Source organism: Rattus rattus, chromosome 14 (assembly GCF_011064425.1).
Source record: "Rattus rattus isolate New Zealand chromosome 14, Rrattus_CSIRO_v1, whole genome shotgun sequence".
Taxonomy (NCBI): Eukaryota; Metazoa; Chordata; class Mammalia; order Rodentia; family Muridae; genus Rattus; species Rattus rattus.
This window is the reverse complement of record NC_046167.1, coordinates 8,684,078-8,711,634: the sequence shown is the minus strand read 5'-3', so window position 1 is coordinate 8,711,634 and position 27,557 is coordinate 8,684,078. Positions and strand designations below refer to the sequence as shown.

The window sequence follows — 27,557 nt, the reverse complement described above, 5'->3', positions numbered from 1 at the left end:
CTTAACTGGACCTTGGCTACGGGCATTCCAGCACGCATGTCCCTATCAATTCCATTCAGAATTAAGAATCACACTAGAATCCCAACACTCGGACAGGAACGAAAAATCACTCCTCCCCCTGCAGCCAGAGGACCGCACCAGCTAAAGTTCTGCAAGTTTTAGGCGGCGAGGGACACGGCAGCGAGGTCGCGGAGGTGACCGCTGCTCGCGACCCCAGTCCGCGTTTCCTCAGAGTGACAGGAGAGGGAGCGCGCGCCGAGGAAATCCCCAGATCTGCCACTCCCAGCCTCCGCTGACGCCAAGGCCGCCCACGATCCGCACACCGGAAGTGTACAGGGAGGACCCGCCACGTCCCAGGCGCCAGCTGACGTCAGCGCGCCGACGTCACGTGCCGACCTTCCGGCGATGGGTGGTCCCGGGCTGAGGTGGGGAGGCGGGGCGGGGGCGGGGCTCGCGGCCAGCCCGGGTTGTGCAGGGTAGGTGGGCACAGACAGAGAGACTACGGGTCGGGGCTGGGCTCATCGTGCTGCGAACAAAGGAGTCTGCGGCGGTTCCCGGTTCCGCCGAGGACCAAAGCTTCGCTGGACTCTTGAGGCTCCGCGGCTCCGGGTCGGCTTCCCCTCGGTTCCACCGCGGGCGCCGCGGCACCTGCCGCCGAGTGCTGCCCAGGGAGCCTGTCCCGTCCGGGGCTCATGATGGGGCTGATCTTCGCTAAACTGTGGAGCCTTTTCTGTAACCAAGGTGAGGCCGGCGGGTGGGTGGACACGGTGCGGGCAAGTCCAGATTGAGGTCTGGATCGGGCTCAAGAGTAGAACTCGGATCTGGGGACTCGGATCTGGGGACCCGGAGCTGGGGCAGGGGAGGCACCTGATGGCCGGGAATCCCACGCGTGTGCAGCCTTTAGCCAACCAAGGTGGAAACAGATTCCTGCAATCTGTTTGCGGGCCTTTCTCGTCTCAGTGAACCTATCTTTTTAGGTCTGATTAGCCATAGGAAAGTGTCTCCCCAAAACTTTCCGTTTCTTTAACACGAAACAGGAGTTTTGCACTGTTTACCTTCCCCTTGTCTATGCCGATGCACCTTCACGTTGTCTGACTTGGCTCTGATTTCTGTTCGTTAAGACTTAGAATGAGTGAGTATTCAGGTGCACAGGTTTCTGAAATTTTTACACACAGACACATAGCTTCCCCCTCCCCCCCCCCGCTCCCCCGTGGGCGTGAAAAAAAAATCTAAATGCTTTCGGTTATGTGTAAGATATTACGTGGCCGTAATTATTCTGGAACAGGGCAGGTAATACCTAGAAGTTGTAAAACCTGTTCGGAGTCAGAATGAACTGTGATGTCTTAAGAGTCACTACTAGACAGAAAGGGGCCCAATGATAAAGTCTTTCTTGTAACAGAATGGTTTCCGGGTATTGAAACCAAACTTTTTTCCATTAGCTTCATTTTGTAGGGCGTGATTTATAAACTATTTTTGTTTTTATGAGGGTACCAAGACTTTGCCAGTAAAGTCCTTATCAGTTTTTGTGGATTTAAACCGTGAAATCATTGTAAATTTAGTTCACACACACCGGCATGTGTGTGTTTGTATGCAAACACCACAGATAAATACTCCTTTATAAGTGACGTTAAAGTGTCTAAACCCAAGCTCCCAGCAAGGTTACTCATAAATGTAGTGCAGTATTTTTCAGCAACTTTAACATTTTCTGATTCTTGTAAAAGTACTATGTCAGGGATAATTTCAATATATAATTAAATATATATTGGTTATACAATTAAATTTGTGTAACTAAAAGTGAATTACACAATATTACCTTTTATCAACCTCCTGCCTGAGCAATAAAAATGTCAGAGTGTTGGTTCTCCCTTTGTAGGTGGTTATTGCTGTTATCTCTGTTCATTAGAGGATTCCATATTCAGACTGGAATGGGGTTAGGGAGATGAAAGGGACAGTCCTTGAAGATGATGGAAGCCTTCATCTGCCCATTGCCCGCCTTTACATAATTGTTTGATTTTCCAGATCCCTCTTAGAACTTCTGTACCTTTCCTGCTGAAATGCAGGGACAGGTGCTTGTGTCACTGTGTCCTCGTTCATGACTAATGTCTCCTGGTGGGAAAACCGGTCCTCTAGACTAGACAAGGTAGCTTCAGAGAACCAGAACAGAAGCTGCGCTCACAGAGCACTCAAGAGTAGGGTAGGAAATTGTCTGCTGAAATTTGCAGACATTTGTAAGGGTGGCATGATGGCGCCAGGAAAGCAATTGATCCTTCTCAGGTGGTTTCTGGAAACCTTTCAGGGTAAGGTATACACAGACTTGATGAGGAGTGGGCGTTTGGGATGAATGTAGACAGAGTAGAGTCAGGCATATTGACATTTGAAGAGAGGGGTACACTTGAAGAAATTGAAATGGTTTGTGAGATTGCAGAAGTAACCAGGCAATTAGACCACTAAGGGTCTTTCTTACCTGCTGACCAAGACAATAAATACTGAATACAGCCAGCGTAGGAACTCATGAAGGGTTTGGTCATGAGGTATTTTCCTGATGTGGAATCATGGGATTGGATTCATGCAATAGTCTGGAATTTTTGTCCTCTGTTTCAACACAATTAAGTACCAGTGTTGGCATGTTTTTTACTGTTGTACCTGGCGCCCAGGTAGAGTTGAGTATGGGAATAATATGTCCAAGCCTTCACTCTCCCGGTTAAGTTAGAGTGAGGTGGGGTCGGTCGATGCCAGTGGGGAGATGGTCTAGGCTGCCATCAGCCTGAGAGAACTGACAGCCACCTACAGGCTCTGTTCCTTATCGATCAGTCAGGATGGATGTCCTCCTCACTTACCTCCGTTTCTTGAAGAGCTCCAAGCATCCTTTTATGTGCGGGGGATAAGTCACAAAGTTCCACTCTGTCGAAGGGAACTTTGTAGTCTTTCATTTTGTAGTAGAAGGCGGATAACTTACATCAGTGGTTAACTGTGATTGTCCATGTATTCTTAAAACAATACATGCTTGCCTGTGGGGGAGACAGGTTTAGCTCTCCTCTTTTTTTTTTTTTTTTTTTTTTTTTTTCTTTTTAAGTTCTAAAAGTTCTCTAACTTGCATAGGACTGGTCTTTTTCTCCCCATGTTGTGACCGTATACACTTGTGGTCAGCTTTTCTGTTAGTCAGAAGGACAGATGACTTAGGCTTTAATTGTAGTTCATTTTCATAACCAAAAAGCAACAACTTACTGATTCTGTCATCTAATTCATTTCATCCTCACAGCAAATTTTACGTTGTCTACTTGGGCCCTCCCAGCTGTTAATAAATATTACTTTGCCTTGTGCCTGTTGTCTTAACCATTTCCTTTGGGCTAATTAATGAAAGGCTTCTGCTGGTTTCCTACGCATCCAGCAAAATCTGTTCCCTGTCTTCTAGAGTATGCTTGTATCCTACTTTTGAAAAGTCCGGTCCTTGATTTCATTCAGATTTCTGATCCAGACTCACTAGGTCGAAAGTCGTTCTTCTTTGACATATTTACCAGAAGCGGCTTTTGCCCTACTATTAACTCTCTACGTAATTACTGGTTTCTGAGTAATGTTTATCTCTGTTTATAATTGTATCGTAACTTTCTTTGTCATTTGATTCACTGAGTAGAAATAATCTCCTTGAGGCATGAACTTTTTTTTTTTTTTTTTTTTATTTCCTGCTTTATTCACAGTATCTGGCCAAATGTACTTATTCAGGGGGTTAGTTTTTGGCTTTTTTTATTCAACATAAACTGCTGTGTCATAGTAGCATATGCATTCTATTTTATAGCCCGTCTAGTTGGGTACTTGAGCCATGATTGTTTATCCCTTCTGACAGAGGAGGGGCACCTGTGCTTGAGACCTTTGGCTTGCTTTTGCTGAGTTTTTGTTAGTATGATGTTAAAATTTGGTTCTGCAGAGCCGGTTTGCTCTAGTGTCTTGCTGCTTTCCGTTCATTTTGTTTCTAGAGTAAAAATGACATCTTGATTTTCTCTGTGCACCCGCTGAGAGATTTTTGTAGTGTAAAGCTCCACTCTTTTTTTTCAGTTTTTTCCATCTCATACCTAGCAGATGCTGGGTCTTCTTCCTTCTGGAATTCTTAGTGCACAGCTGTTCTGGGCTTCTCTTCGTTATCATTTTCTATCCTTTTGTCTTCCTTTAAAAGTATACAAATTCAGCCAAGCATAGTGGTGTACACCTTCAATCCCAGCACTTGGGAGGCTGAATCAGCCCGATCTGTGTGAGTTTCAAAGGCAGCCTGGTCTACATTGAGTTGCAGGACAGTCAAGGCTAGGTAGACAGACCTCTCTCAAACAAAAGAAAAAGAAAACGAAAACCCCAAAACAAACAAGCAACAACAAAATCTATACATTGAATTATTGAAAAGATGCCATGTAGGTATCTACAGAGCTTGTGTGGTGGTACACATCTTTATAATTGGAGCATTCGGGAGGCAGAGTCTGGCAGATATGTTTGAGTTGAAATTCAAGGCCAACCTGGTCTACATACTGAGTTATATAATGGACAGCCTGGGCTATAGAGAGAGTCTCTGCCCCACCCCCAAATGGGGCATCTGTAAATTGTGATTTTTTTTCAATTTCAAGTGCCTGGAAATGTGTCACTTATCTTCAGTTTTCATGTATATCTGGTTTAGCTATGGGTTAGGAAACACTGCTTTTAGAATTTTGAAGCCATTCCCCTGATCTCCAACTTTTACTATTGCTAGGTAAAATGATAGCATCTTGATTTATTTTTCTCTATCTATTTTGTTTGTTTTAGAATTTTCTCTGGTAATTTCAAGTTTCAAAAAGGTACAATTCCTTGTATGTCTGTTTTTCATTCATTTTTGCGAATTCTCAGTAATTTTTCACTTTAAAGATATTTTGGCACTGCAGAATGTATTTATTTATTTATTTTAGGGTTTGCTCCTCTGCTTTGTCTGGATATGTTATTACCAGGGTATGCTAAGGTGACTGCCAAAGATGCACAGGAACATTTTCTTATTGGGGGTGGGCTCTAATCTTAGGTTACGCCCTTTGTCTCCAGTCTTCATGCTGAGTTTATTGCTTCAGCAGATACTTCCTTACTGCTCTGGGAGCATAGTTTTGTGAAGGCTGACATCACTCCTTCCTTTGACATCGTCTTACCGTCTATTTTTCTGTTTCGATGTAGTTTTGCACAGCTTTTCACATTGGAAGTGTTCTCCGTAAGTCTCTTGTAACTGGCTCCCCACTTCCGTCCTGATGGATTAAACAGTATGAGTGGTCGAAAGACAGTCAGCCCTATAGTCCAGGGCACAGAACTCAGCCCCAAGAGAAAGCTTTCCTCTGAGATACTCACGTACCCAGTGAGAACTTTCATAGACCTTTCTTTTTCTCTTAGAGTTGCTATGTAGAAGAGCAGTTTTAAAGTCACAGGGAGGATAAAGTGCTCTTACTGTTTTAAAGTAGTTAGACTCCCTTCCTGATCTTGGCAGCGGTGTTCCATCTCCTTACCTACAGTTGATGGCGTCAGCCCTTACCTGCAGTCCTTCTGACAAGTGTGGCTCTGCCTTCGTTCATGTCCTTGCTTGCTGTTCGTGGGCAGTTTAGACCATTTACTCATTTAACAAGCTTTTAAACTTTTGACCATCAAACCAGTTCTCAAAGTATTTGGAATGGCTTTTTGCTTTTGACAATTTTAAAATACTTGCTTCTTTCCTCTAGAAATGTTAGCTATTCTACCAATTTCTCTGGCGCTGGTCTGCAGGCTGGGTCCTTGTTCTCAGTCACAGTATTACAGCCTTACGGCCTTACAACTGTGTGGAGTTTTTAGGGCCAGTAGAGACCTTGGACTTTGCTTAATCTTGAAATGGGGAAAAAGAGAGAGAAAATTAGGTGTTTTTTTTTTTTTTCTTTTTCTTTTTTAATTTAACTGCTGCTATTTATTTCCTTCTTTGTGCCCACCTTGGGTTGACTTCTTTCTTCTATTACTGAGGTCTTAAGGATACGTCCAATACATGAATTTCAGACTTGGAGATGTTCCTTTTGATCTAGCCACTCCCTTTTACTTCTATTCAATTTGAAGTGCTTTTACATTGTTGTGTGATTTGTTTTTTTACCGCATTATTAATGCTTGTTGCCCAGTTTGCAGATAATTTTAGTTTTAATGTTTGGGGTTGTTTGGTTTTTGTTTGGTTTTGATGGCTTGATCATGGTTCCTAATGCGGTAAACCCCACAACATTTCCACTTCGTTTCACACTTACTGAGACTTCTTAACGAGGCTCCTATAATCTCCTTGGGTGCCTTTACTGTTTACCTTTGGAGAGGAACTGTGTTTCCCACATTTGTAGAGTGTTTTTGGAACTGTTCCTGAGGTTAAAGTTGCCTCAATCTTATTCAGACCTCTCAAGTTTGCACGTGCACCTCTTACACAATAACGCATTTCTGTTTCTTTTGAGCCCATTGTGCAACCTGCCCTCTTACTGACTGAATGCACTAGTGGAACTTACTGATGTGGTAGCGTTTGTTTGGGTAGGTGGTGAGGACTGTCACTTAACTGTTGGCTGTGTTTCCTTTGCTTGGTTTCAGGTGCTGAATGACACTTTTAGAGTCAAGTGCCTTTTTAAAAAAATTCCTTTCTTTATTGACTTCTATCTTTTTGTGCAGTAATTTTAGCACCTGCCCCCCATAGAGAATGCAACATAGCTTTATCCTTTGTGCTGTCAGCTAAGAGAGCCAATGCCACATTTCCGGTAGTGCACACACTTGTCCATCCATGTGACATGTCTTTATGCTGTTGGATTGTGACTGCTATTTCTGCATATTTAATAAACATCACAGAATAGGGTGGCAAAGTTTTCGCTATGAAACTCAACTCACATACACTGTACAGTTTTAAGAGAAGAATAAATCTTTATCTCATTTGTTCGTCTTCTCTGTATTGGAGACTGTCTCTTCCCTTAAATGTCTTTATGTTGCTTATATATCTGTGAAATATATGTTTGCTGGATATAGCATCTTTGCCCAGTTCTTTTCTTTTTTTGTTCATGGTCTGCAGAAGGCAGCTGCTGTTTTTTATTTGCTAGTGAGACATCAGCCAACTTTCCCATCTTCCTTCTTTGTGTGGATCCTTTTTTTCTTGCCGTTTCTGTGATTTTCCTTCATTCTTTTGCTTTACTGCAAGCCAGCGTTTTGGAAAATACTTTTTTTTTTTTTTTGACATTTTCCCTTTTGAAATTTACTAAGCTTCTCAAATTTGAATTATTTTTCAGTTTCGTACTCATCTAGTTTACTTTTTTAACTTACGTTTCCATATTGTCTCCACTTCATGAATCATTAGTGATGACTATTTAGTGAAGAACGATCGTGAATTTAAAAAGAAATAAACTTTCTAAAATACAGACATTCAGAGTCCATCTCTGGTGTTAAATGTTGTGTTCTGGGTCAAGGTGTAAATTCTTTTTCAACTCTGCTCCTGGTCAGAACAAGCTTAAAAACCATGGCTTAGATATCTGTGCCTTGAACGTTAGTCTACCACAGTAGAGCCTTCCAATGGGTGCTTGTGAGCTTCCCGGTCTGAAGTCTTCCTGTTACTTTTGTTCGGGGAGTTAAAGAAACCCATCTCTGTTACCTAGGCAAGACACTTGAGTGGTAAGCAGTTTGTTACTGTGGAGGACCTCCTAGGGTCTTTGTTTGATACCCTGCCTGTTTTTACTTCTTTGCTTTACCAGAAGCTTGTCCCCCCCTCCCCCCGATTTTCTTCTATTTTTTTTTTTTTTCCAGTTGATGAAGTTGGGTTAAGGCTCACATCTTTTCCGAAGTGGGAAAGCATCATATTGAGACCTGCAGTTTACTAATACAGTGTGTTTTTAGACTTCCAAGTCAAGGAGAAGTTAAGATACAATGCACGATTACCTTTTTTGTTAGATACTCATCTTCCTGATGACAAATATATCTTTTAATGTCTGTAGAGGTTCTATATTCATATTAAGCATTTAATGTATAAAGGAGTTTTAGAAAAGGGATCATAAACTTTTATTTGTGTTCACAGTGTTACTGTTAGAGGAATAGAGTTCTTAAGACAGTGCATTATCTAGAGCCCTGTCCCTGCAATCAAATGTTAGCTATGGTCATCTTTTCTTCCAAATTGATGTTGACTAGGATACATAAGAACCTGAGACTTAGTTTCTACATCAGTAAAGTAAGGAGTGATGGAATTTTGTCACAAGATAATTATGAATATTAATTTATAAAATATGCATAAAACATAACAGGGCACAGTAGCTCCCACAGTAGCTCGGTGAATCTCATCACCAAGAGGCAGGCAGATCTCTGTCTGGGTTTGAGGCCAGACTAGTCTACATAGTTCAGGCCAGCAAGGGCTACACAGGAAGACCCTGTTATAAAAAAAATTAATTAAAAAGATAAAACATTTAGAGTTTACTTTTTTATTACTGACATTTCTTTCCTTAATTGAGAGTTGGAGTACAACCCTTACTTATAAAGACAACATTGATAAATACCTCCTTATCTGTTACTTTGTACTGGTGGCTTTTTATACTGGTAGTATTTTGTAAGTGTATCCCTTAAAACCCTTAGGGAAGCTAACTGTTGAGTCATCAGCTGGGCATGATACATTGACTAACATTGAGTCATCACCTGGACTCCATCAGTTGGAGGATACATTGAACAGTACCATGGCTCCTCAGTAGGACTGGGAGAAGCCAGAGAACTGGGCAGGGAGTTGAAAGAACCTTTGTATGTTCTGTGGTATAACAGTGGCACATGTGTCACCACATCTGACATTTTAATTGGCTTCGTATATGGTGGTTTCTGTATTTGTTACATGTAAAACTTTGTATAGTCACAGTGTTGATACAAACATCAATACCTAGAAGGCAGCTAGCTGGTATTATGTCTTGACATGTTTTATAACATTTTAACACTATGGAACTGTAATGCGATGACCTAAATTTGCATACATTATTTAACAATCTTTAAAAAAATCGCATCGCTATATAGTACTTTTCTGATGCCTTTTGCCACCAATAGTATTCTGTTCAGTAACATGTATTCTGGACCAAATCTTTTAAAAAGTTTTCTTCATGCTAGTGAAAGTAAAAACATGCAGGAGAAAACATTAATCTTTTTTGACTCTTTGGAATCCCTTCTTTCGTTATATTCCTTGTTAATGGTTCTTCAACCTGCCCTTGTCTACAGGCGTGACCCTAAACATAAAGCTTGATTGTCTGTACTGTTTTCCTTTAGCTGTGCTTGTTCACATCTGAGGTGGTGGCTTGCTGGGTCAAGCCCAGACTAGCCCCAGCCTCTGGCTTCCCAAGCCTGAAGCATTCCCCAGCTTTTCCCAGAAGATGCAATTTCCAGATGTCTGACCTGCACCATTAGAATTCATGCCTGTGCTCCTTGACAGAAAGTTAACAGTGCTTCTTAAAATGGTTAAAGGCCCATTTGATATTTCAAAGCCCATTCTAAATAACAAATGTAGACTGTTTGAGACAGGGAGTTGACTGTTTTAGTTTTCTGGAGAGTGGCTTGAGGACTTTGAAGTGAACACATCAGCTCTCCTCCTAAAGCCTTGTGAACCAGATGAGGTTTCAAAACATGTGCGCACGACCTAGATATCTAAAGTTTAGTGAGATAGAGATCTTTACTTCCACACTGAGGTCAAAAATGACATTAAATGTCTAATGCCCCATCAGATGGGTGGGGTTTGACTTTAGGGACAGATTTCAGTTGATATTACCTTGATTCTGATAACTTCTTGAAAGGATTTATTTTCTTTTATTTATTTTTCCTTTTTAGCCTCCTGGGTCAAGAGCTCATTATAGTCACTGCTAAATATATAGATAGCACGGATGTCCAAGCACCATGGGATAGTGGCTGGCGTCAGTTTACTCTGGCACAAGTGAGGGAAATTCTTTATACTTAAGCAACATCACAGAAAGTATGAACTCTGACCCAGAGTTCAGCTGCTCCTGTTTGCTTCCCATGCAAGAGTTGTGTGCGTGTGGCCAATTGATTATGCCCAATCAGAAGACAGCATTTAGAACATGTGCTGTCCCTCTGGGACATCACGTACATAGTGACTGTCACATGCTCTACACAGAAGCAGCTCAGCCTATGTGTTGACTGGGAACAGATCGCGGTGGCCAGCATACCTTTAAGAAGCTGTGCACCTTATTAGTTGAAGCATTGCCTAAGGGCAGTGTGGTCAGAGATTTTTGTTTTGTTTCCATCTTTTTGTTCTTTCTTTTTTTTTTTTTTGGAGCTGGGGACTGAACCCAGGGCCTTGCGCTTGCTAGGCAAGCGCTCTACCACTGAGCTAAATCCCCAACCCCTTTTTGTTCTTTCTTAGAAGGAGGAGATTCTATATCTAGTCCTCTGTGTTGTAAAAACTTCACCAACTTGTATTTGGGTGTTGAATTGGTAGTTATTGTGCATAGCAGGCGGTTGGAAGGGGAGGTGTGGTTACATCACAGGGCAAATGGATTTTTTGAACTGGCCTTTAGTAGCTGGCCACTGGCCTTTGATCCTGCTTTCATTCTTGCTGTATAGACACTATTGATACTTCTTCAGCACAAAGATCAAAAATAAACTTTGTTACAAAGGACAATCCTTTTTGTGGTGTGTGTGTGTGTGTGTGTGTGTATTTAGGCTGTTGGTGACAGTTTTCAAGAGAGAAGAGGGCATTGTATATGAAAGGTATTGTGCATGCCTTCATCCTAGGACAAAGCTGAAATTGTGTGTGTGTGTGTGATTGCCAGAGTTCCCTATACTGTGAAGAAAGGGGGATCTGGAAGATAAGATCCTAGTGTTTGAATGTGAATGAAACCTATCCGCTGTCTATCGCCAGTCTCTTCTCAGTTCCCACTGCAGACCAACCTTGCAAAGCAGTGCATTATTCATGAGTGTAAACCCCAGGCCTTTAATCTACTATCATCCCCTGTGATACAGAACGGTTTAAAGAGTCAGTTACCCACGAGAGCTGCTGCAGCAGAGAACCATCCGCGTGCTGCTACCCAGGCATGCTGTTCCCTCTTCCTGAGCAGGACCTCCGTGCAACCAAGTTTGGCTGTTTCAGTGGCCCTTTTCTCACCAAAGCAGGGATACTGAGGTCTCTAGACTTAGGCTGTTAACAGATCGGGAATGCCTGGAGTGAAGCAGTCTGTCTGTCTGTCCCTCTGTTGATAAAGAGTGCTCTTTCTTTAAGGAACAACAATCAGGGGAGCAAATCAAGGTTGGTTCCATTCGAACCTAGGGAATCGAGCCAATGGGCCCAGAAGGAAAATGAAATCAGTCATAATCATTTTTGTTGTTGTTGTTGTTCTACAGAGTAGCTTTTGTAAGCACGAAATTAACCTTTGTTGTCCTATCTACTTGTCCAGTAATATACTACAGATAGTTCTTACTGTCTTCATTGGAAGACAGAGAAGTTTGTCATCCCATCTGGCCTTGAACTTAGGAACCTCCGGAGTGCTTGACCTACAGGTTGGCGCTAACACACTCAGCCCACTGGTTCTTTTTCCGTAACAGTTGTGAACATGTCACCATAGTGCTGGATATTATTACACTCTCCTGCTCAGGCTGCCAAGTGTTAGGTCATATTGCTGTTGTCTTAAGAAGAGACGAACACTCCAACTGAAGAATGTCCCCAAGGCAAAACTTCACCTTGATTAAGAGGGCTCACTCCAAAAAGCAAGCACCTGAAGACATACACTTGGTTTTCTTGTGATAGGTGTGAGGATTCCGTATGTTCCTGTTACCGGGGGTCCGACCCCTTGGTATTTTGACATTGGCTGGTTTTAAAAGAATTGGTGGAAAGGAAATTAAGGGAAGGGTTCTGCCAGGCTAATCCAAGTGCAGGGCTTTGTCAAATAAAGGTTTTACTGTGGGGAGGATTAAACATTGCATAAAAGTCTTACAAGGTCGGGAGATAATAAGACTTTAATTCCTTGTCATAATGACAAGTTTTATAGTATTTCACAGAAAAGGCTAATCTTTGCCGTTCCTTCCATGGTTGCTAATGTCAGGGAACAGAGGTGGGTCAGAGAAGACCCAGATCTTCCCATATTGCCTTAAATTTAGACCGTTACAGGTTTAATGGTGTTTACAGAGTATAGGGCCTGCATTCTTGCTCATACCTGGCATCACCAGTCTGGAGTCCTTGGCCAGGGATCCCACCCTGGTCCCTCAGCTACCCAATTGAGAGAAGAGTTCTGTTCCCTCAGTGAGCCACACTGGGAAGAAGCAGCAGCTAGACAGAGAGTCTCTCCTCTGTCCTTGCTGCAGCTTTCCTGTCCACCCACCCCACTGAAGCAGCTCCTTAAGCATTTCCTGCTAGGAAGGGGAATCTTTACGTATATTTTATACTTTGAAATTTTCAGACATACGTACATTATATACAATGTATTTTGATCACTCCCATTCCTCCACCAACTTCTGTTTCTCCCAGATCCAACTCCAATTCTCCTCATTCCTTCCCAACTGTGTGTCCTCTCTCTTCTCCCCCTCCTTCAGTCTTCCCTCCCCTTCGTCTCCTCCTTCCCATCCCCCTCCACACACACACACCCCGACCAAAGTTTGGTTGTGCTGCCTGCATGTGGGGCCATTCACTGGAGCATGGGTGACATACCAGGGGCCACACCCTTAGGAGACATCAGTCCCCCTCTCGCCAGATTGAGGGAGGGGGCTGGTTGAACCCCCTTTTCCCCTAAAAGAGGAGCTTTGAACATAGACTGAATTGATGGGGGGTGGGATCTATCACTCATTCAAAACAGATTGCAAAATGCGTACCACTTAACAGAATAACTCGAGAGGCCTAATGACTGCTTATAACAAAATGGTTATTTAGTACCTGTCATTAGAAGGGGAAGAGGCTTTTGTTGGACAGCGGCAGCAGAAACATCCACTTAGAATGATTACAGCAAACACATTTCAATAAAAACCATTGAGGCTAAGTAATTGCCTTTACTTCTGCCAATTAATGTAAAAATAAAACCCTACCTGCTAATGGAAAGAGCATTGCAGTTTCAGTAAATGCCATTTTTAAATGAAAGACAAAAATGTTGGTTATGTGTAGGTGGGAAATTTGCTTGTGTTAAAACAACGTAAGGCTAACTTGAATAGCGGCAGGACTTAGAGCAGGGGAGAAGAGCCAACATTTTATACTCACAGTTTAAGTCATGCTGCCAGGTTGTTATCTGAGTGACTCTGCCTCCACTCAGAAGTGACCAAAGTCTTTGTTTCTAGCTAGCCAATCTAAACACGTTTACAGGAGGACTTGTTAGAAAACACTGCATCGTTTAACTCAAGGCAAGTCCTTACAACATAAAGACTTCTCTCATAATACTTCAGTAGTGGGAGCCTAACAGATGAGTCTTGTTTATAATTATCACTGTGGAGAGTCTGCGCTGCAGCGTGCAGTAGTGTGAATGTTCATGACTTTTTTTTTCCTTAGAGCACAAAGTAATCATTGTGGGACTGGACAATGCGGGGAAAACCACCATTCTTTATCAATTGTAAGTATCCGTGTCTGCTTATTAGCTCTTGAAAAACTTGGTTTTTATAAGTTATAACATGCCACTCCTACCGATCTTAATAATCAGTAGACTTAAACATGTAACTTTTCTATTTTACCAAATAAAAAAGGTAAAATAAGATGGCGTTTGCTCACTAAAGACTCCACCACGCCCTAGCCTTCTGACTCTGAAAGGGAAAATGGGCTTTAATATTAAACTAACACAAGGTACAGATGCTCCTGGCTGAGGTGAGGAAGTGACTCTTCCACACGAGCCCACAGAGGGCCGGTACTGAAAGCCACTTTGCCCTAACAGCTTTCGGATTGTTTAACAGAGCCAGACTTGTCTAAAGTGGTGCGGTCAAAAAGCTGCTGTAGAGCTTTCACAACTGAGAAGCTTGAAATCCTCAGAGATACATTAAAGCTCATCTTCAGTAAATGTTAACACCCCAAGAATCCAGGGTAGACGGAGTTCCCGTTATCCTCTCAGAGCCAGAGAAATGTTAAACTGTGGGAGTGGGTTCATATACCCAGAGCAGTTTAACAGCTATTCACACAGTACTTGGCACCGTCATATGAAACTTACTCCTCCCGTCCTGCATTTAAAGCCCACCAGTTTAGGGCCCGGGTTATAGCTCAGTGGAGCAATTCCCCATTATGCAGGAATCTCTGGGCACAATTTCTAGCTCTGCAAAAGAAGGGGGTGGAAACTTTAGTTCCACTGTAACAGGCTCCTCATGTGTTACTGTTTCAGAGTTGAATCATTACTTTTCTTTATTATCTTTCCATTCATTAGCTAAAATACATGTTAATCTCATTTAGTCTTTAATATAAAGCTTAAATATCTCTGATAACTGTCTGTACACAGTGTCAAACACATAGTATAAAACTCAAGAGAAAACTAAGTGTCTTCAAATACATGTTATCATGGAATGCTATCAGCAAACGTGTATATTGAGTAAAATAATATAACTTAAGCAATCAAAAAGATAATACAAGTGATATGAGAGTCAGTATTCTAAATACAATTCATTTTAAGTCAAATTTCTATTGCACGTGGCCTTTAAGACCACAGGTTAGTGTGCCTAACCTACCTGGACCTCTATCGAAACGGTGAGAGAACACTGCTTAGCTGTTGCTACTCTGCAAATATCGTGGTCACAGCTTTCCAGAAGTTGGTCTTCCAGGGTGGAACATTGGTCTTCATCCGGCTGATTCAATAACTGGATGTGCAAATCCATATGACAGTGTCCCATCTCTGTCAGGCCTGCAGTTCATCCCATTGAACAGCAGCAAACAGCCTTCAGGAATTGCAGTTTCCGTCTTTAAGTGCACAGAAAAGTCTCTAGACTTCTCTTTCTCGTGTTGATGGTTATTGTGATTGGTACAATTGAGGAAGGTTGACTTCTCTTAAAAACAGAGCAAACGTGCTTGGGGTTCTTAAGATTTACAAAAGAGTTTTCAATGGTGTCTTTCAACAGCTTAATGAATGAAGTAGTTCATACTTCTCCAACCATAGGAAGCAATGTTGAAGAAATAGTTGTGAAGAACACTCATTTTCTTATGTGGGACATCGGTGGTCAGGAGTCTCTGAGGTCATCCTGGAACACCTATTACTCAAACACAGAGGTACGCCAAAATTGCCTTTGAGTTCTATTTTAAAATTCTTTTCAGAGAACCAGCATTGGAAATGGCTAGGCTGTAATGAGATATTTTAGCAATTGCCTTTAATAAGGAATTCAGATTTTTATCATGGAATTAAAGGCAGGTAAGAGTGCTGAATTTTGGTCATGACTGTTACTGCTGAAACTTGCACGGATAGAGTAAGATCCAAGAGGGTGCGTGGACTTTTCCCCTCCGAGGTTGTATGACCACGTGGCATTGGCATGCAAACCCATTTTACTAAAGTCAAACAGATTATTACATGCAAAATGTACCTGGCTGGCATAGAACTCTCTGTACACAGCTCATGCTGGCCTGGAGCTCACTCAACACCAACCCTCGTGATGATTCTCTGCCTCCTAATAAGGACTGGGACTCTAGATTTGCAGCACTGTGCCTAGCCAGGACCCTTCTCAGTTGAGTGTCACATCGGCAGGCTCACAGTGGCGCTCCATGCTCTGTGGGCTGGAGAAATCTGACACTGACTGAAATGAATGACTCTTCCTACAGCCTCAGCACTGCACAGTCGTAGCACCTGGTTAGGGAAGGGGCAAAATATTTTTAAAAATGTTTGAATAACATCCCAGATTTTCAAATATAGTTAATGGGAAAAATAGACCTGAAGACTATTATTCTCCCCAGCTGTCACTATCATTTTAAATGTTTTTATTTTTTTTTCCTCTAGGATAGAAAAAGGCAAAAAACATAAAATTTCTGTTATATATTTATTATTTTGAAACAGAAAGAAACTGCTTATGTTAAAAGTAAAATAAATAGAGGTGTTAGGCAAGAGAGGCAGCCCATTAACTTCTGCAGATACACTGCACGGAGGGACGGGTTTCTGACGCTCTAATTGCTGACGTGATTGTAGAAGGCACAGGCCCATGAGTGAGTGGCCGAGGAGCATGGGGAGGGCATCTCTCGTAGAGATGCATGTGTTGTTCTGTGATGGGCCTCGAGAAGGCAGTTAGTGCATGAGGAAAGTCTGCAGAGAGCGCATCTACAGAGCTTATCTACAGAGCTTCTCAGAGGAGCCGTTTCTAAGCAGCGAACTTTCCAGGGTGCCATGTTCTTCTGATTGTTACCTACGAGTTCAGTATTAACTTAGGGAATATACCCGTATTACCTTCATTTGTCCTTGTATGTCCACCTAGAGGCAGATTTTTGTAATGCTCAGATGATGTTTTTGAGCTTTCTCATTTAGAATAGTGGTGTGCAGTTGCACATGTAAGCTTTCTGTGTAAGGAGGTACAGCTAAGAAACCATATTTTCTAAAATGCTAATTTTTTATTAAAATTGGAGCTGGAAGAGAATAGAATGCATTGAAAATTTATCTTTTAAAATAAAATTGAAAAGCAAAATATACTTCGTGGGCCTGTATTTACTAATATAGTTTGTGTGTGTACTATTTCAGGGCAGTATGTAAACCAGAATAACAGCTTACCTGTGCAACACTTGTAATGGCCCTCAGTTACATTCTTTGTGGGGGTTGGGAACAGCAGTTGGTGAGCAGATATTGCAGTGTAGCCGAGTACAGTAAGATACTACGAGGACAGTAGCATTCTCACACACTCTGAGGTGCGTTTTCAGGCTGCGTTGTCAAAAGCTTCCGGGTCACTCCAGCTGCGAAGAAAAGCAGCTCTTACACACACATAGGTGACAGATGATTCGAGCTGACCCGAGTGCGTGTCAGGCACCTTCATGGGGTAGATTTTGAAGTCGCTGACAGTCTAGGCTTAGCCTGGATCCAAATAGAGATGTTACTCGTACTATTAGCATTTCTACAAGTAGATCTCAGTCACCACAAAGGTTTTATTGCAACACGCTGGCGTGACCCTTTACACTTCAGTCTTGGATTTCAGAGAGAGATCTTATGAGGTGATGTTCACAATCACTTCGTTCGCCCTTATAATCTTACATTGAAAGAGCGCTTTACCTTGAGCTGGCCTCCCAAAGGGAACATCTCCATTGTAGTACAAGAAGTCCTGGGTATTGATTCCTGATTCCTTCCTTTCATTAACCCAGTTACTTCCCAATATTCTGCCCATTCTTTGCCAGGCTCACCCCCTTTTATCCCTTCCTAATCCTTTCTGGTGCGTATTGAGATTACTGTAGTTGGTACTTCATGGTTTTATAGTTTTCCTATAAATTGATCCCAGCCTCTCCAGTGTAATTGGCTTATATTAATGTCCTATTCTGTATGACGCACGGCACTGTTTGTTCTTCAGTTTCTAATCCTTTCTTACACAGTGTTTGCTTTAGTAGCTCTTTTTCACTTTGTTCTTGTTTGTACTTAAGTTATTTTTATTTAGTTTTCCATTTGCCTGTAAATTTACTGTTTAATTCCTACTTTAGACAAACACACACACTTTTCTCCCATCCCATGCCACCCAACATACAGATGTACACATAGATTCTCCACTTTTTCTTACCTTTTTCAAATTTCACCTTAGCATACTAATGGCAGTGCATGTAACTTGGCAAAATTCAGCACATTTTCTTCTTGAGCTTTTTTTTTTTGCTGAAATTCCTTCTGTGAAAAAATGCCTTATTTGTTAATTTTGAAAAACATGCTTCTCTTTTTCTGTCAAGTTAACTTTCTTTAATACACAGAAGACCTTACACATAAACAAGTAACAAATTATTGATTGTCTAAATTTCAGTGGTTCTTAGCCTTCCTGATGCTGCCACCCTTTAATATAGTTTCTTACGTTGTGGTAACCCCCAACCATAAAATTACTTTTGTTGCTACTTCATATCTGCAGTTTTGTTACTGTTATGAACTGTAATGTCAATATGTGATATCCATGATCCTCATGACACACAGGTTTGAACTGGCTTGAATGGGTGGTAGATGAAATTTGATGTAAGAATTTAAATTCCTGTTTTGCTATGAACATTACCTTTCATTACCTACAATCAGGAGCTTAGTAGATTGGTCATGCTTTTTAGTTGCTGGGGTTGCAAAGTTGCTGTCTTGTTAACTTCTAGATCTCCTGCTTGCCAGGTTTCTGTGTTAAGCACTTTGTGATGGAAAAGCAGTGGCGTTCTGTAGCAGGGATGATGCCAGGTCAGAGCTAATGTCGCTGTAGTGATTGGTAGAGACCCGAGCTTGCCACTAATCTCTCCCCTTATTTTAATATTGCCTTCTAGTTCATCATTCTTGTTGTCGATAGCATTGACAGAGAACGCCTGGCTATTACAAAAGAAGAATTATACAGAATGCTGGCTCACGAGGTAAATTTTGAAAGTAAATCTTAAAAACAGGATGGAGTAAGTCATCTGTGAATTGCTGAAACAATGTTGGGAATTTCTTCCTAAGCAAAACTCTGTTAGGCTGAGTCCAAATCACATTGCATTTTCAAGCCTGTCATTTGCTTGCCACAACTATTAAAAGCTAAGTTTATTTTTTCAGAATTAAAACTATTGATTCATGCCTTTAAAAGATTGATGAATTGAAATTAGAGGCTTATGGTGGGAGACTAAGAAACTTAGATTCTTCCGCCAGGACTCTGCTGCCGTGAGTAACTGGAAGAAACTGACTGATAAGATTTGAAATATGAAAGAATGGGCAGTAAGCGTATTCCTGAACGTGCTATTAATCCAAGTTCTCCTTCTCAGAAATATCTAGAATCTTAAATATAGTTATTGCTAATCCTGTGCATACATGTATAAAATATTAAACTCCATATTCTTAAAACTAATGTTATCTGTCTGTAATGTCAATCTTTCAGCTCTGAGTTTTAAAATTAATTTTGTAAGTTGCCATAGAAAGTAGCAGTCAGTTCTTAATGGTGTTTTCATAGCGTGTCATTTTTGTTAGTTTTTAGCCCCTCCCCCACTGCCTGCCTTCATCTGCCCCCCACCCACTCCTGCTGGTCACCCTGCTCCCCTGTAAGCCGTCCCCTCCCCTCCTGCTGGTCACCCTGCTCCCCTGTAAGCCGTCCTCCCCTCCCCTCCTGCTGGTCTCCCTGCTCCCCTGTAAGCCGTCCTCCCCTCCCCTCCTGCTGGTCTCCCTGCTCCCCTGTAAGCCGTCCTCCCTTCCCCTCCTGCTGGTCTCCCTGCTCCCCTGTGAGCCGTCCTCCCTCCCTCCTGCTGCTCTCCTGGTCTCCCTGCTGGTCTCCCTGCTCCCCTGTGGGCCTCCCCTCCCCCCTCCCCTCCTGCTGGTCTCCCTGTAAGCCATCCCCCCCCCCCTCCTGCTGGTCTCCCCTGCTCCCCTGTCCTCCCTCCCTCCCTCCTGCTGGTCTCCTGCTCCCCTGTAAGCCGTCCCCCCTCCCTCCTGCTGGTCTCCCTGCTCCCCTGTGAGCCGTCCTCCCCTCCCTCCTGCTGGTCTCCTGCTCCCCTGTAAGCCGTCCTCCCCTCCCCTCCTGCTGGTCTCCCTGCTCCCCTGTAAGCCGTCCTCCCCTCCTGCTGGTCTCCCTGCTCCCCTGTGAGCCGTCCTCCCTTCCCCTCCTGCTGGTCTCCTGCTCCCCTGTGGCCGCCCTCCCTTCCCTCCTGCTGGTCTCCCTGCTCCCCTGTAAGCCGTCCTCCCCTCCCCTCCTGCTGGTCTCCCTGCTCCCCTGTAAGCCGTCCTCCCCTCCCTCCTGCTGGTCTCCCTGCTCCTCTGTAAGCCGTCCTCCCTTCCCCTCCTGCTGGTCTCCCTGCTCCCCTGTAAGCCGTCCTCCCCTTCCCTCCTGCCCCAGGATTCCATCCCCTAACTGTTCGCTCCCTCCCCTCCTTCTCCCATCAGACCTTAAGATCTTTTCTTTCTTTTTCTACTTGGTCTTTTCTACTTTGATGGCCACTACTCTCAGGTGCTCATTCACACACACACACACACACACACACACACACACATCAATTTAAAACCAGTCTCATGTACTAGACAAGTCTGGCTAATTTCACATAGTGATCTTCAGTTCCATCCATTTCCCTTAAAAAGTCATGTTTCGTTTTTCTTCACAGATGAAAAGTTTTCGTGTATATGATGTCACAATGTTTTGGATGTTAAAGAAACAAAACAGAATCAGGCCGCAGGGAACACGGTTGAGAGAGTCAAGGCCTGCAAAGGCCTGTAAGTTTACTGTGCTCCACCAATGCGGAGGACCAGACGTGGGGCCCTAAGTCCTCGATCTGAGGCTTATAGTCTTTTCAATCTGATCATTTTTGTCAAAAAAAGAAAAAAACTTAATTATCTGACTTATGCACATGCTTTATTAGAATGAGTCATTTAATTGTGATTAAGATGATTTTAAAATTAAATGTTAGCACAAGATAATTTGAAAATAGTGCTGTCGTACTCTAACTGGCTGGTAGGGTGGACTACACTCTGACTTCATAGTTTTGTTTCTTCATAGTTCACACATTAATGTGACTCACGGTTGTTGACCTTTGATATGTGGATGTTTTGTGTCCATCCCAGGATTTACGGAAAGCCGCAGTCCTCATATTCGCAAATAAGCAGGATCTGAAAGGGTGCATGACGGCGGCTGAGATCTCCAAGTACCTCACCCTCAGTTCGATTAGGGACCACCCGTGGCACATCCAGTCGTGCTGTGCGCTCACAGGAGAAGGGTAGGTGCTGTGGGCCGCCTCACAGCTCTAGGCCAACGCCATCCTTCCTGGTCCCTGTTCCTTTACTGCTTCTCCCGACGTGGTGGCCGAGTTGTGCGTGTAATGTTTGCAGGCAGCAGCCGTGGACTTAGAGGGTTAGATCTCAGGGTTCTGTTCATCTGTTGCTTTCATCAGTTACTTTCTAAGCAAGAACTGTAATGTCACCCGAATTATTGAGAAAGCTTTAACGAAATTGCATGCTTTCTGAAGGACTTAACTAGTCTTTTCCACGAGTCTGTCTCCTGTGTTATCAAGAGTCCTTTCTGGAAGCACACTTGCAGAGGAACGTTTGACCCGTGCCATGGTAGTGGACTCTCGATTTTCTGTGAACTTGAGTGTAGACACCAGGGCAAGGAGAAGCCGATGGGTCAGTGCAATTACCCAGTTCACGACAGGATCCTTATGTCAGCCTGGCAGGGGGCTTCTCTCTTCCTCAAAATATGTGGCAGTGTCCTAGCTAGGTGCAGAACCCGTACCCTTCCTCTTTTCAGAAACGGTATGAATAGAGAGAATTTCTGCTAGTTTTACAGTGGTTTTAGCTCCATTAAAAAGGGTGCAGTGGGTGTGGTATTTACAGTCCTGATGAGAAAACTGGACAGTCTGAACCTTTGAGATGAGACACGAAGTTTCCCACTTTGTTTAAGTGATACTTGCATTAAAATTTCCCTTAGGCCGTTATCTGAACGCCGTCCGTGACGGAGGCTCAGGGTCCAGCTCCACGGGTAGAGTGCTTGCCAAGCAGCACATCGCCCTGGGTTCTGTCCCTACTGCTCCACCCACTGAGGGTGGTGGCATTTGTCTGTAGTCGGGCCGAAGGGTCAGAAGCTTACCCCGATACTGTCGATACTGTCCTAGAGAATTTGAGGCTAGCTCGAACTGCATGACACCCTGCTCCTTGTGGGAATAAAAAGAGGAAGTCAACCAGCATATGTAAATGGCAGTGGGGTGTAACACTAACCTTTGAATAAGACTTACTACTAAGTATAGCCTCGCGTTTTCAGTATAGTCTCTAATTTCTAAAATACTTTTGTCTTTTGTCTAGGTTATGCCAAGGTCTAGAGTGGATGACCTCCAGGATCGGTGTGAGATAATCTTTTTGGTGAAAAAGACTTCTCTATTTATTCGGTGACATGAACATTTTTCCTAATACCTTTGGCTGCTAAGGCAGCAGCATGTTTAATTTATGACAACACAAACCTCCAAGTGACGCTTGAATCAAGTGCCACTGTACTGGAACATAAAGATGGTTTCTTACCTTTGTTTCAAATGTACTAATCTCAGTCGGACGAGCATAACGTGTGACTATGTTGTAGCAGCTGGACTCTAATGACTCTGTGTATTCTGATTACTCGGTGACTGCCTTGTAAAAACCGTTTGTCGTCTATTTCCTGTTATCTGAAGTTTTGTTATGTCCTTCATAACCGGTTTCTCACACATGGCCGCCACTTCCTTCTGAGGTACTTACTGGCTTGACAGAACAGTAGTGGGGATCGTCTTTTATTTATCCAGCATGAAGCATTCTTTTCTCTACAAACCTTTTTATCTTTTGGACAGAGTTAATTACAATGAGAAAAGTCTACCTAGAAACTGTGTTATGTGTGTGTGTGTGTGTGTGTGTGTGTGTGTGTGTGTGTGTGTGGTGTGTGTGTGTGTGTGTGTGTGTGTGTGTGTGTGTGTAAGCATCAATAATACTTGTCTTTACATCTTCCTCACCTCACTGCATGTGATAGTATAATTTTAAGTTGCTCTTTGCATGAGAATCATTTAGTCCATTTATTCATAGAAGGAGTTAAGCTCACTTTTCTGCCAACCATATTTGGTTTAAAAACTAATCAAGGGGAAGCACGAATTAAAAAACCCCAGCTTCAATGGCAAATGCTATTGGCTCCATCTAGTAGCTAAAGATTTTTCAGTGTGTAACTGTCAGAATTTAGTAAAACATGCCAACGTAAATTAGAGCCAGGACACTCGGGATATGTTTTCCATCAGGTTACTGCCTGCTTTATTATCAGCATAGCCTCAGCTGTTTTGTCAGAGATGCCTCACCTGCTCTGGCAGCAGCCTAAGCACGGCACGCCTTATTCCTTAGGTGTGCAGTAGTAGCTGTCAGAGCGTCTTTATCACCAGCAGTATATTACTGAAAGGCAGCACAGCATGGTCTGTCCGTAACCTGGCTGAGCATGAGGGGAAAGAGGCTTCAGATTCGTTTTGCCCCACCTCCTGTCTCTTGTGCAGGTCGACTCGTGTCCTAAACTCTTACAGGGTGCTGCTGAGTTTATTCCTAGCTCTGAGAATGTTCCTGTGAGACTCAGCGATCGTGTTCTCTGTTTGTTTGTTTGTTTGACTGGGTGTTTGTTTGTTTTGTTTTGATAGGGTTTCTCTCTGTAGTCCTTGTCCTGGAACTCACTAGGTAGACCAGACAGTCATATTCTTAGCAACGTAGATGCTTTTATTGGTTACAGAAATGAAAGTAAAGGGCCTAATGCTGACGTCAGACTTGCTGGGTGGTGTTAATGGTTCCCAGGGCAGTTGTCTAAGATGAAAATAAGAACGAGCTCTTAAGTTGAAGGGGGACGAATTGTTGTCATTGGCCTTGTCTACGCCATCCCAGTCATTTGCTGTATGAAAGGGATAAAATATGTACTAAGGGGAAGTTCTTCATTTTTTCAGTATTTTTCATTTGGATCAAAATAAGCTTCAGTGTTCATAAATGCCTGCTCAAAATTGATATTTTCATTTCAGGTTTTTTGTATGTAAGTTGCCTTAAATTTTACTCTCTTTTGGGGTGTACTCATTTGTTATGTTCAGTTAATTTAGTTGAACTTGATAATATTTCTTTTAGTGTTTGTACCCTTCATCTGGAAAAGTAGTTAGAGGAAAACTTTTCTGGAATTTTGGAAACTGTTTAAACTTTGAATCTTTTTCTTAGTGATTCTATGCCAAGTAGAGTATAAATTTAATTTTTCTTGTGTGTTTTAAATATAACTCATAATCAAAGATGAGAGAGAAAAGCAGATATTAATCAGTGTGGATGGTGTGTGGCGGTTGTGGGAACTAAGAAAATACCAGTTACTTAAAGCACACTTTGCCTGAATTTTACTTTGTTATGTTTACCATAAATATTAAAAAATAATTCTCATAAGCCTGTCTGGAGACAAAGCATATTTAATGTCCCAATATTTCTTCTTATGAAATAATTTTCTGCCTCCCTGTATCTAATAAGATTGGCTGGTTCAATTTTCCTCTATCAGATAATATGGTTATTTTTTATATTACCGCATCAGCATTATATTGAAAGTGTTTTTTAATAGTTGATTGTATTTTGTCAAACAGCTACTAGTATAGATGCAGATTTGCTATTTAATTGTTGAAAGTACAGTTTATTTTACATGTAAATCCTTTTTAAAAAGCATGATGAGTTTGGATTAGAAGCAACTGCTGGTGGTTATTTGAAAATGGAATCAGCATTCAGTAGATTGATCTGATAGGTCCTGTGAGGCCTGTGAAGAGGCCTCTCATTCTCAGCAGTAGGAAACGAGTCACCCTTTACTCCAAGAGAATGTTTGGATCCCAACAAGCTTAAGATGCTAAAGCACTTCACTGGAACATTCGCTGTAAATCAAATGACTGTAAAATATTATTTCACGGACTTTTAAGTGTACGATGGGTGCCTTTGTTAGTTTGAGATGAGTTCTCGATTTTTTTAGTCTGTTCTTTCAAGGTCACATCAACAGGGATGATGTGGAGGGAGGGCTAGTGTTTCACCTTCTCCTTTGTCTCCGTATGTTATTTAGGAAAGTTTGTATCTTACAGAAACCTCCCACACCTGCTCTACACCTTCAGATTATCTCGTATTTTTAATTTCAAAATGAAGACTTTTTTACCTTAAAATCTTTTCAACGTTACAGTTAAAAGTGCAAAACAAACAAAAAACCTAAATTAACCTCCCGTTGCAAATGACAGGTACCATTTCCTTACCTGAGCATGTTGTAGTCACCTAGAAGCTCATTTGAGAATCACTGTAGATGTAACACTCACTTTTGTAAGGGAATGCACTAAATATTTTTTATTGTTAATATGATATAATTTCTTAAAACCTGAAATATATAACCTGTTGAAAACTGGAGGTTGAATCCACAATGCTTGCTTTTAGGTTCTTGTGTTAACATTCTTAAGGGGGTAATACTTTTACTCTGTGTTCACTAAAGAAACAGTATATACATTTCATTCTTTAAAACATCAGCTTTACATAATTCCCATAGGAATAGCATTTTTTAAAGTGGGGAATGGCTGGAGACAGAGTTTCTAGTAGCCAGGGTGAGCACCGAGACCAATGCATGATGCCCCTGCTTCCCCATCCCCGTGCTGAGATTGCCATAGGTTTTAATTGAATATAATTTAGCTTTCATTGTAGCATAAAGGGAAAAGTTGTCCCCCCCCCCCACTCCTGTGGAAAGAATAAGGGATACAGGCAGTGCTTTAAACAATATTCTCTGACACTGGCCTCCAAGAAATCTTTGAAGAAAATAAGAGGTTTTATTAAGTTGATTATGAGCAGAATTGATCCAAGGTCATTGATTGAAAGCCCCACTGTGTTAAAGTGAGGATTAGCAAACAGACTGGGTTTATGGATTACGCCTCATGCTATGACGCCTCACTGGCACCTCTCTCTAGAGGCCAGTTCCATTCACCAACTTATTTGTGGTTTTGGAACAAAATCTTGACAGTGCACAGAAGCGGCTGTGTTCATCAGAAAACAGCTTTGAGTTTCGTAGAAGTAGCACCCATGCGTGTTGGAAACTCACTTCTACAGAACTTAAGCAAAGTTTTGTTTTGTTTTGTTTTGTTTTCCTGGCTTTTCTGGCTGCACAGACATGGTTAGTGTGCTCTATTCTCTGCCTTTAAGGCATCCTAAACACTTGGCTTGCCCGCACCGAAAGAGTAGCATCCGCCAGGACATCGCGTGTCCTTCAGTCCACTGCCTGTGCAAACGGCTGCTGTTAGGGTTTCAGTGTCATCTCTCCTTCATTCATTTAATGTTAGTGTGAAGACTGAAACCCGGGAGCCAGGGTTATGGGGGAAAAGGTATATTTTAAGAATTACAGATGACCAAAGGTCTACAGATGTCAATAGGAGACCTAGGCATTCTGCACCTCGTTTCCTGAGGCTGCAAAGCCTGAAGACTGGTTGGCATTCTAGGATTAGAATCTAGAACTTTAGTCACAGAGGCTCCTTGAGTTTTTTAAGACCAGTACTCAAGGGTTGGGGATTTAGCTCAGTGGTAGAGCGCTTGCCTAGCAAACGCAAGGCCCTGGGTTCGGTCCCTAGCTCCGAAAAAAAAGAAAAAAGAAAGGAAGAAAAAAAAAACAAAAACAAAAAACCAGTACTCAGAACTTTTCTCCTGGAGTGGAGAAATAGTCATACATGCTCTAGGTAGATGGAATCTAGAAAACAGAACTTCTAAATGAATGAAAAGGTTTTCTTGCACAACTTGTGAATTTTTAATTTAAAAAGAATTATTACCTCATTTTTTTTTCACTCCACAAAGTGCTTTGCTTAAGTGTCCGGGCTGTCGGACCCTGTGATAAAACCCCCTTCACCCAAACGTCTTTGAATATGCAGAATGCAGAATGCCCAGCGGAAGGGAGTGTGAGTGCTGGGCAGGGCTTGGGTGCTGGGCGGAGTTTTTCTTTTTTCCCCAGCAACTGGGTGAATGGGTGTCCTTTCTTTCAGCACATGTGAGCAAAGCACTCAGTATTTAATTCCTGACAGAAAGGGAAGTTCTGCAGTTTGATTGGTGAGAGAGACTATGACTATGGGGTGCTAAAACCATCATTTGATGGCTATCATTTGATCTCAGTAGTTCTTGATTTATGGCGTGTTTTAGCTCTAATCATGAGAAACAGTAGTCATTTTCATCTTAAATTTTCCCTCAGGACATTCAGGGACGCCAAGCCGCGCACCCCCACCCCCACACCCCCAGTAACCATTTATTCTCTTGGAGTAAACTTTCAGTCTAGTGGTGAACATTTTTCATCTGGAAAGAGCTTAGCTGCTGTTTCACTGAAATTGTGAAATAAAATGATGATGATGACTTTTCCCAGTTATGAGCCAGCTTTCCATTTCTCCAGGCTGCCCTCTCAGAGAACACAGTTTAAGATAAGGAAAGAGCAGGCTCCTGACTGTTCCAGCCTCACGGTCTCCATTATTCTATCGGGAGTGTAATGATCGTAATTGCACTTTCTCGTGTTCACACATAACTTGGTGCTTTTTAACAGTAAAGAGAAAGCAGGCCCCGGACTCATTGTACTTCTATCTGGGATCGTAAAACTCTTTAAATGTGCGTGTATGTTCACTTTATAAGATTTCGATATACGTTATTATCCATTACATCTCAGGCTCTGCGAGTGGTCTGACGTATCCTTGCCAAGCACTTGGTTCAATGTGGTATTATCCATGAGATCGAGGAAGGATCTCACCTCTCTGTGGGCCCTCTGATGTTTACAGAGGGGAAACCGTGACTTTCCTATCACATGCTTCTTCTAAACCCTAAGTAAGAAACTGATGCCTGCGCCATTGCTCCGATACTTAAGTGCTAACCAAGAAACTGTAAAAGCAAATACCAAAAGCATTTCACTCCGTCACGCCCCACAAAAGAGTCTAAGCTTGTTTGATTATGAGGTTGTTGAAAGAACGTGGTTTTCGGATTTTAACATTTTCCGCTATCATTGAATGCTTCTTTTATATGTTAGGTCATGTTCATGATTTTTTTATTTCTGCA

The 27,557-nt window shown here is 42.3% G+C and overlaps 1 protein-coding gene across 1 annotated transcript; it reads left to right on the top strand.

Moving 5' to 3' along the window:
* The first annotated feature begins 450 nt into the window (after window positions 1-450).
* Window positions 451-26,107, top strand: Arl5b (ADP ribosylation factor like GTPase 5B). Its single transcript, XM_032884452.1, has 6 exons — window positions 451-741; window positions 13,463-13,523; window positions 15,004-15,151; window positions 18,338-18,421; window positions 20,586-20,737; window positions 21,819-26,107. Exons 1-6 carry the CDS (start codon window positions 693-695, stop codon window positions 21,865-21,867), a joined length of 543 nt encoding a protein of 180 aa, XP_032740343.1. The 5' UTR covers window positions 451-692; the 3' UTR covers window positions 21,868-26,107.
* The last annotated feature ends 1,450 nt before the right edge of the window (window positions 26,108-27,557 follow it).